This window comes from Cucurbita moschata, unplaced genomic scaffold, assembly GCF_002738365.1.
Source record: "Cucurbita moschata cultivar Rifu unplaced genomic scaffold, Cmos_1.0 Cmo_Scf00022, whole genome shotgun sequence".
In the NCBI taxonomy this organism is placed as follows: Eukaryota; Viridiplantae; Streptophyta; class Magnoliopsida; order Cucurbitales; family Cucurbitaceae; genus Cucurbita; species Cucurbita moschata.
In genome coordinates, this window is record NW_019268538.1 from 3,058,064 (window position 1) to 3,067,860 (window position 9,797).

The window sequence follows — 9,797 nt, forward strand, 5'->3', positions numbered from 1 at the left end:
TTTTTATTTCTTTTTATTGTAGTAACGTTCTTATTTCTTATTTCTTATTTCTTATTTGAGTAACCTAAAATAAATAGATTTTTTAATTAAAAAATTGAAACAAAATTATAATTTTTTTAATGTTAAAGAATAAGATTCTCCAGTTTTTATTCCTTTTTATCGTTTTGTTTGAGCATGGGACATTTATTTCATTGATCTGGGAATATAAATAAATTAAACCAACACAGTCAAAATAAGCATACTTTCTTCCCTATTACAAATTCAACTTTCTATTTTTGGTATGATATATATTAATCTTCCAATCCTATATAAAATAATTTTAAAAAATCCAAATTGTTTACTCCAAACTCAATAAAATAAAATAAAAAATTAAAACGTTTAAATTTTGTAAAGAAAAATCATTATTCGTTGATTAGAACTTATTATGCGATTCGGCATATAATTGATTGACATCTAACGCATCATTAACGATATTACAATGATATATATTCTGTACTTTGACAATAATTGTCACGTGTGTTTTTGATATGGACTTTGATATAATCCTTAAAAAAATAAGCCATATGTTTTTAAAACTTTATGGATTAAAAAGAAAATAATTTTTACTCCAAATTAAGAAACTTTTTTTACTATTTTACAATTTATGGTAATAACATTTTCATTTACTCCACAATACATATTATTTGATTTTTTTAGTTACAACGTATATAATTAATTCTTCAATTTGATTAGTTGCTGATTTATGTATAATTTTATTAAAATCATTTATTTGGGAATTGTTATTAACATTAATGGGTAAACAAACTCAAAATCTTAAAAAAAAATAATAATATTATTTGTAAGAAATGAAAATTAAATTAAAATTTAAGGCATTTTATTGTTTTAATTAATTTATATATAAGATCTCTAAATGTATCTTGCTGAACATAATTTACTCCATTTTGGACTAAATATTTATAATTGAAAGTGTATATAATTTTATTAAAATTATTTGAGAATAATTATTAAGATTTATTACAAAATAAACTAAAAAAAATTAAAATTTAAGGTACATGAATAAAGATTAAATTAAAATTAAATAACGTAGTAAAATTGTCAAAGTGCTTTATTTATATGAAATTTCAGATAAACATTTCTATAATACCAAAGACATTTACTTCATTCTTAAATATTATTTTTGGATGGATATAACATTACAGATAAATTCACTTTAAATTTAAAAAATTATTTTAAAAGATACTAAAAATTTTAATTAATAAAAATAAAAATTAATTGATTAATTTTTAAAAAAATGTTATTGTAGCAAAATTTCAAATTGGGCCCTTTATGTGAGTTGATAAACAGCCCAATTTCACTGTCCCCATGACCGTGAAGCACACAAATCCCCTCTCCAACCCAATTTTCCCAAGTGCTACTATCCTGTGATCTTTCACAAAATTCATCGTTATCTCGTACTATACTACATTCACCAGCCGAAGAGGTGTACTAGTTTGACTCCTACTTTGCTTCATTGAGTTATTTTTCTTAGCTTATCAAACCTGCGTATACCCGACTCTAGACTCTCTTCGAGCCACGAGGGTGAGGATGGCAGCCTTGATTGGGTACCCCTCATCCGAAGGTCGAAAAGGAGGCCACCCGAGCGAGGTTCTACCGTGTTACGTAAATCGGAAGAGAGGAAATAGGGCTCTTTTTGAAGGGAGAAAAAGGCTTAGGAACATATAAAGACCTTGTTCAAACTTTAATTATACTTCTTGTCTCCACAAACGATCAAAAAAGCTGAATAATCTGTGGTTCAATTAAAGAAAAGGAACCCACTTCACAATCTTCATTCTTTCCCTTCACAATCAAGAATCGAAGGCTTTTTTGATTTGCAAAGAACAAAGTTATCACATTCAAGATTCTTTTGTGTTTGTTGACTGGAGTCTAAATTCTGCAAAAAGATTCTCAATGTTCTATGATAGGATCACAGAACAAAATCGATCCTACGATCGATGAACTCGAACGGAACATTCGAACTATAGTTACAAAGATCTGCTTGCCTGATTCAATCATAAGAAGTAGAAGCAACAATGAATCTCAGTCCATTTTAATTCTCAAGCTAGGACAAGAAATGTGTAACTAATCAATCAACTCATCCAAATGGCTGTGTTTTAATACAGATAGAGATGAACAACCAACAATCTGCAGAAGATGCCCTCGATGGCATTACCTACAATAAGAGAAATTCAAGAGCGTACCTTTTTGTAGCAAAATCTCATGCTCGACGCGGTGAAGTTTATTATTCGTTAAACATCATCTCCATGATCACGTCGTTCCAAGCATCAATCGGTCCGGGTAGGCACCAATGCAAGCAATCTTTCTGCACCTTTGCATTTTTGTCATGTGCAAATGGTTGGAACTCTCTGTATGAGCCTGGATGCCCATCAGGCCTCAACAATGAAAGCTGGGTGAGGTCAAGAAGCTTAAGATTCATCCCATTTTGTGACGCTTTTACTTCTGCTTTCTTGAACTCTTCCAATTCGACGTGTCGCAGAATCTTGGTCAGTTCTTTCAGTCCAATCTCGCCTTCTTTTATAGGTGCCCTTTGCTCGCACGTTCCTCCGCTAGACCACTCCCCGTTTTCGAAGTGATCAGGGGTTGATGTTCTCATAAATATCATACCTTTATGCTTGGATGCTACAATAAAGTTTAATGCAGACCGGAGTGATCTGCGATACGCGAAATCAATACCTAACTCTGTACAATTCCTTTTTGGGCAAGAATGGCAGCCCAGCACTTTGTTATTCTCATAGTATAGTGCAGATTTCACAAACCATTTCCCACTAGAAATTATCATGTAGTCTTGTTCGTGGAACTCGTCGATCCATTTCTTATCGAGTTTGTCGAGATGCAGCTCAACTTCAGATGTTGATACACCATTATAATCTTCAAATATAGCAGCTTCTGCAAGAAAAGGTGACCAAATAACTGAAACAGTGAAGTTGTATGATGGAAACCTCCATTTTCTAGACTTGTATCCTTCATCATGGTAGATATGAACTGCTACTTCCACCTGAGAATGAGTATACAGCCAGCTGATTAAGATGCAGAATCCATTCTTTATCAAACAGCTACAAGAAACGACTAAAATTCAACACAAGGATGTCTAGACCAACAAGCCCAAAAGAAAAGGAGCTACCAGCACTAAAAGACTCAACACAGCTACAAGAAACCAACACCCACACAAGTATAGTTTGTCCAGTGACAAGAACGCCCACACGTGATCCTTAAAGAACTCACCAAAATATGATATCAAGTCATGGAGCTATACATTGAAAAGGCTTGAATGATTTTCTGAGATTGGCTTTGTTCTATGAAGGGATGGTATAACAAGAACGTATCTATGGAATACAAGGTAAGCATAAAGTCGACAGTCAAGTCCAATCAACAGATAACCCTCCCTACTTTCAATTTAGTATTGGCATATGATTACATACCGTTGAAAGCATGCACAGCAATGATTGAACATGGTTCCGAGATATAGAATCTCCGATCAACGCCCATTTTTTATCCCTCATCGCCTCAAGAAATCGTTGTGGATCAAACTTCGATAGTTCGCAATCCCGTGGCTTCCATCTCCAGTATAGGTATTCTGTATCTGGCCGCCCATTCTTCATACAATTTTGATGAGCTTCAATATGGGGGCAGCTCTCGTTATTGTACACAGGACCTGATGGATTTGGGATCCACTCCCCAACAAAAAGATTACACTTCCCTGCTCCAAGATCAATTCAACCAAGAGTTTAATACTTCGTTATCTAAGAATGCACAGTACAGTTCTATACAGATTATGAACAAGAAATAAGTAGAGAAGCAAGTCATTGCTTAGCAACAGAGTAATCCCACATTGAGTATCAAATTTAAAGAACACTACGGTAGTAAAACTTCAGCACCACACAGAAAAAGAGAAACCCCATATTTTGATTAACACTACAATTCAAGAAGAGCAAATAGTTATGAATTTTCGATCCTAATCCAAGCATTTTGAGAGGGTGATTTGGAAAGAATAAGAACAATAGCACAAAAGAGAGCATCAGTTCATTACCATCACGTGGTGTCTGATCTTCAACCTCCGGAGATTCCAGTGGCATCGTCGCCTGCAAATCCTCAGTCTTCTTAGACAAAGGAGTTTCCAAAATCTCAGGAACGTCATTCTGCTCAGTTAAAGGGCTTTCCAAAATCGTCGGCGGCGCCGTTCTCTCTGTTAAAGGGGTTTCTAAAACCGCCGGAATGTCACCGGAACTAGCAAAGAGGAATCGAAAAGCAATACCCAGTAAGAGAATAGGAAGAACGAGCTTCAAAATCAATACATGATTGCGTTTAAAAGGAAACGGCAGCTTCCAATTGAACTTCATCTTCCTCTTCCCCACTTTGTCCCTGTAACAAAATCGCAATGCCCAGTTCAAAACCGTATCAAGCCGAAGCTAAAATCCAAAACCCAATACTCTAAATCAGGGCGATTCCATTAAAACGCATCTAGATCCAAGCTCCCCGCACCAAATTTTGTCGTTGTAACAAAAGGGTGAAGCCAAAAAAACCGAGATAGAGAAACTTAGGTCGTTCTAATTCAACCTAGTGCAGAAGAAAGTGAAGGCGAAACAGAAACTAATTGAGCCATTAATGATTGAGAGAGATGATACGAATAAAAGAGGAGCTACCCAGTTGCACAAACAAGCTGAAAGGAAAAAGAAATCAATATATTAATTCGCTAATAATTTTGGGTTAGAGTAATCAAATCATAAGATCATCAAAATGGCACATTAACACGATTAAAATATGGAGGTTGGAGGTAAAGCTACAAATTACAGCTAATGAAAATTATGATTCCGACCCACTTGAAATAAATACCTCCGCCAGTTTCAGACGTCTTATCTTCCAAATTGGCCCTATTTTGATATGGCGAAAAGGTACAAATCTCTGCGGGGAATGGTGAGGACTTTTTCTGGGAGTCGGTGCCTTCGCTTCATCACGAAAATTCGTGAAAATTATTTTCTTTTTCTTTTTCTTCCTCTAAATAATTGATTTTTTTTTTTTTGTTCTTTATCTTACAAATACATGGTTACCAAGATCTCAATGAATCAATGGAGTTAGAGGGAGAAATCTTTAGATTAAATATTTCGACCATGAAGACCGAGCATATTAAAGATGAAATAATTATAATTATTTTAAATTTCTTTTTAATTCAAGATAAAACAACTTGAGGGTGTCTTCCATTTCAATACAATATCTATGTTCTTCAGTCAATATCTCTACGAGCATAAACAAGAGAGCTAAGATAAGATTAAGGTATTCAAGTATGAATGGTTTCATGGTTACGATGTAGAATGTTTCCAGTGAACTGAAAACTCATGGATCGTGAAATATGATCACTAAATGGAGCTTTACTTTTCCAGATTATGACTAGTCTCGGGTGCTGGTCCAAGAAAGTCTTGGAAACAATAACTCACGTTATAGTCAAGGGAATGACCCATTGGCCTCTAATCATGTAACAGAAGGGGTTCTTATTTGTACAAATGGTACTTCAAACTTGGAACGAGCAAAAGAAATTAACGATACTTCTTTATCTTTTCCCTATGCATCTTGACTAAGGTCTTACAGGCGTGCACTTTAAATTTAGGTATGGGAATTGATCTAAGTTAGGGCTTTGATGTAAAGCTCATCCACCCTAATTAAGACCTTTTCTTCTCGAGTCACATGTGCTGGTAGCCTGCTTTCGCCTCGATAATTACCTAATGAGAGAAAGTCGATGCCAAAGTCGCCCTTTACGCGAGGGAAGAATGCTCCAATTGTTGTAGTTCGACTTCACCAGACGTGGCAACAGTACACTTCAAGCCCATAAGCCAAACAAGGCAAGGAATGGATTAGATGGTTGCTAGCAGTTGTTAACGATATCACCCGAATCAAGATCATTTTATATCTCATATGCTACGTTATTACTGCCATTGGATACATAGATTTAGACTTAATAGTGTCATCGCTTCGATCAATAGTCTTGAGTACTATCGAGCTTGACCTAGACTGGTCCAATTAGATAGTGTTTCGAGGTTTATTCATGTTCGATGCCGCTATTGTGAGTGGAAATGGATAGAAGTTTTCTAAACAGTGTCATTGTTTTATAAATTTGTCTTGAGCGAGTAAGAGAACACACAGATAAATTCAGTTATTACACATATTCAAAATATTAAAATATCACAATTTTTTTTATTGATTGAATTGTATTAAATTTATTTTTGTAAAAGAAAATCATAATTTAATTTTATCTCGATTTAATGGGTTGATTTCAACTTAAAAAGAAGTTCGGTATTATTATTGCAACTTTCCATAAATAATGTGAAAAATGTTAATTTATCATTGTTGATTAGCTAGTTATATGACTAAGACCATTTAAAGAAGAAAAAGAAAAGTAAATATTATTTAATCTAACATTAAAAAAGAAACCAAGCTGAGGAGGAAATAACCATATTAATATAATAATAATTAATATCATATATTGTTATATTTTATACAAAAAAAAGAAGAAGAGAAAAGTATAGTCACAGAGATCCAACCATTGGATGACTACCACGTGTCCCTTCACTTCTCCTCTCAAATCTACGTCGCTTCGATGAGTTGGCCACGTCTCCGGGGCCCTACCCTGTCTAATCGACGTGGCATCACCACCACCTATCGTTTAAATCTCCTAAACCTCAAAGCTGGATTATTTATTTATTCATATTACATATCTTAATACTATTTCTTATCCTATAGTTTTCAGTATACTTCGGGAAGTGTGACAATGAAATTGATTTCATTATAATTTACGACAACAAAAGACTATGATAACAAATAAATAATATCATATAGTTTCGTTAATCAATAACTTTAATTTTTAATTAAAAATTTGTATCCATACAAAATTGCCCGTGAGGCAAACCTGATCCCTTGTGGGATGTTTTTCTTTTTTTCATATATATATATATATATTTAGAGGAGAGGAAATTTAATTACAAATTTATAAGGAAGAAAATGAAAAAACAAAAATACAAGAATTTATTTATTTATTTTATATTTTGTTGAGGATGAGCAAGCGAGGCAAAAAGATATTTTGTCATTAGGCTTTGTATCAGCTGTTGTGTCACACGTATCTCTCTCTATTTCTATTTCTATTTCTATTTCTATTTCTGCCGGGTTTTTTTTTTTCCCTCCTCTGTGCTTTCTAGGGTTTTTGCTCTGCTCAATTACTTGTTTAGGCTCTGGATTTTTGTTATTTTGGTCTGGTTCTCAGCTCCGTCGGATAATTGTTGAAGTAGCTTGTTAATTCAACTTTCTGGTGGGGAATTCATATTGTTTCCCTGCTGGGAATGTGAAGATGATTTGTGGATGGAGGTGGCAGTTTTTATATTGCGGATTTTCTGTTGAGTATTCGTGCTCGGGAGCAGGTTGGAGGTGAGTTCTTATCGGTAGGTAATTATTGAGGCTATATCCGAGTTTCGGATTGTTAATTTCTTTATTTGAATTGAATTTTGTTCTTATCCTCCAGATGAATCGCTATTGGATTTTTTTTTTAATATATATTTCCAATCCTTGTTCTACTCTCTTTTATTGAATCAGTTTTTCTGGGGGACTTGATTTTACTTGTACTGAATTGGGTTGTTTATTGATCATTTTTGTTTTGAAGTTCCTGTTCGTAATGATTAAGCTTGGGAGTGGATAGTTTAATTCCCATTCTTAACTGATGCTTTGGGTTTTCTGTTCTCTGTTCTGAGTGTTAATGGGAAGTCGTTTTAGTTCTATTTTATAAATGAATCAATTGCATTTCTTTGACATCTGCACCTTTAACCTTGAGTTTCCTGCTTCTGCTGCTCAACGATTTTGAATGGCCTATGTTTCAGAAATTTTCCGTATCTTGAATCTGTTAGTTGTGTCTATAGTTTCCAACTACCGTTCTTTTCTTAAAGAGGATTATTGCTGTTCTGAAGTTTTCAGGAACTGAAAAAATTGGTTCTCAGGTTTTGGCATTCTATTTGTGATATTTGACTTAGAGAGTTGTGTCGTGCTAGCAGGGAAATCAAGTACGTGAAAGAATGAAGTTAGTCTGGCGAGAATGGAAGAAATGAGTGAGGAAATGACGCTATTGTATGTGACAGAGGATGCGCATGTCCAAAATAAGGTTAGGCAAGATGCTCAAGAGAACGAGTATTCACTGAAACCTGAAAATATCAACATGGTTGAATCACAAGAAATGCTTATGCCCATTGACGGTGGCTATTCACAGGATTATCCTCATGAATTTACTGACATTTTAGAGGGTAAGAATCTGAATAGGTGTAAGAACAATGTGAAATTATCTGATCAACCAGAGTGCAGTCCTCACTGTATGGATGATGCTGGCGTAATGGTTGAAGAACTAACTGTGAAAAATCAAAGTGGTTCCAATTTAGCAATTATTGGTCCATCAAACAATAGAGCACGACTGCTTTCTGGGCATAGTCCGTGGCAGCATCTTTACCAGCTGGCAAGTGGTTCAGGAAGTGGGAGTTCATTTGTCGATACTTCTTACAAGAATATTGGTCAGGCAGTAATCACTGGCTTGGAGAATGGTGGGTACTCATCTTTTCCGGAGTCTTTTGTTGGAGGAGCCAATCGTAATGATTGTGGAGAGGAATTGGAAGAATTGAAGGCTATTGACAATAAGGGTGGTGATGCTCTTGGCAGCATTCGGACCAAGATTCTATCAAAATCGGGGTTTCCTGAATATTTTGTTAAAAATACCTTGAAAGGCAAGGGGATCATTCGAAGAGCTGTTCCTCTGGAGGGCTTTAGTGTTGAACATAGAAACCCTAAGAATGCAAGGAATGCTGGGGGCATTACATTGGCATCTGACTCATCATTACGGCATGATGCTAAAGCTGTCATGCCCTCTACGTATAAGAAATCTGAGCGTAAACGTCAGAGTTCTGCTTTAGATGGTATTAATCTAAGAGAATGGCTTAAAGTTCCCCACGAAAAAGTAAATAAAACTAAATGCTTGTATATATTTAGGCACATAGTTGAACTGGTGGATCGTGCTCATGCTCGAGGGGTTTTCTTGCATGACTTACGACCATCTTCTTTCAGGATATTGACAACAAATCAGGTGAGGTACTTTGGATCTTTTATTCAAGGGAAAATGCCTGAAAGTCTAATGGTTATAGATAGTCAATGTTCAGATAGCCGTCCGACTCGGAAAAGGCCATTAGAACAAGGGAACTTTCTGTCATTTGGTGTATCTCCAAAAAAGCAAAAAGATATCCAAAATACAAGTCTTATGGCCCGGCACTCTCATTTTCCTTTAAAATCTTGTGTCAATCTTGAAACTGCAAATACAAGGGATTGCAATATGAATGATTTGGAAAATTATGATGAACGTTTTGCGGAACGGGGGGTTTGGAGCATGCCTGCTGGCCATTGTGCATATGATTCAGCCCAGACTCCAATAAGTGACAAATTGGAAGAGAATTGGTATGCAAGTCCAGAGGAACTAAATGCAGGATGCTTCTCAGCTAAATCAAATATATTCTCACTTGGTGTTCTTCTTTTTGAGGTGAGAAGATAGTTTTTGTTTAATTGATAGGAAGAAGTTGAGACTCTTTTCATCCATTCATAAAATGTTGAATATGCTTCTAATTTTTGTATACGCTATTTGATCAATGCCCTTCTGTCAAGTTTAGCCGATTATGCTCCACCCATCTTTCTCTCTCTTTTTTTAAAGCAAAAATTTGAGGGGGGGGGGGGGGGGG

General features: G+C 35.2%; 2 protein-coding genes across 7 annotated transcripts in view; one reads left to right on the forward strand and one right to left on the reverse strand.

The window, feature by feature from the left end:
• Window positions 1–1,777: 1,777 nt before the first annotated feature.
• LOC111459643 (protein trichome birefringence-like 24) lies at window positions 1,778–5,039 on the reverse strand. Of its 3 annotated transcripts, none has more exons than XM_023102648.1 (4): window positions 4,085–4,821; window positions 3,477–3,754; window positions 2,238–3,052; window positions 1,778–2,039 (listed from the first exon to the last, which is right to left on the reverse strand). In XM_023102648.1, the coding sequence occupies exons 1-3, from the start codon at window positions 4,392–4,394 to the stop codon at window positions 2,279–2,281; spliced, it is 1,362 nt and encodes a 453-aa protein (XP_022958416.1). In that variant the 5' UTR covers window positions 4,395–4,821; the 3' UTR covers window positions 1,778–2,039; window positions 2,238–2,278. The 3 variants fall into 3 exon arrangements, with proteins under 3 accessions (XP_022958416.1, XP_022958415.1, XP_022958414.1); XM_023102647.1 differs by lacking the exon at window positions 1,778–2,039 and adding an exon at window positions 4,888–5,039 and having other exon boundaries at window positions 2,059–3,052; window positions 4,085–4,416; XM_023102646.1 differs by lacking the exon at window positions 1,778–2,039 and adding an exon at window positions 4,888–5,039 and having other exon boundaries at window positions 2,059–3,052; window positions 4,085–4,714.
• Window positions 5,040–7,134: 2,095 nt separating this feature from the next.
• The window catches only part of LOC111459416 (protein SPA1-RELATED 2-like), a 7,260-nt gene continuing 4,597 nt past the window's right edge, over window positions 7,135–9,797 (forward strand). For 2 of the 4 annotated variants that reach the window (XR_002713298.1, XM_023102313.1), the window contains exons 1-2: window positions 7,135–7,464; window positions 8,082–9,601. Coding sequence is in view for 3 of the 4 variants with exons in the window: in XM_023102313.1 (XP_022958081.1) it covers window positions 8,123–9,601 (1,479 nt within the window). In the remaining variant the exon portion in view is untranslated. Of the gene's footprint in view, window positions 7,483–8,081; window positions 9,602–9,797 lie in introns of all 4 variants that reach the window. The other 2 variants (XM_023102315.1, XM_023102314.1) reach the window with 2 other exon arrangements.

Coding starts and splice junctions, on each gene's coding strand:
- LOC111459643 (XM_023102648.1), bottom strand. CDS start 4,394: ATGAAGTTCAATTGGAAGCTGCCGTTTCCTTTTAAACGCAATCATGTA. Junction 3,755..4,084: donor AGATCAGACACCACGTGATG/GTAATGAACTGA, acceptor ATCTTGGAGCAG/GGAAGTGTAATCTTTTTGTT. Junction 3,053..3,476: donor TGCTGTGCATGCTTTCAACG/GTATGTAATCAT, acceptor ACTCATTCTCAG/GTGGAAGTAGCAGTTCATAT.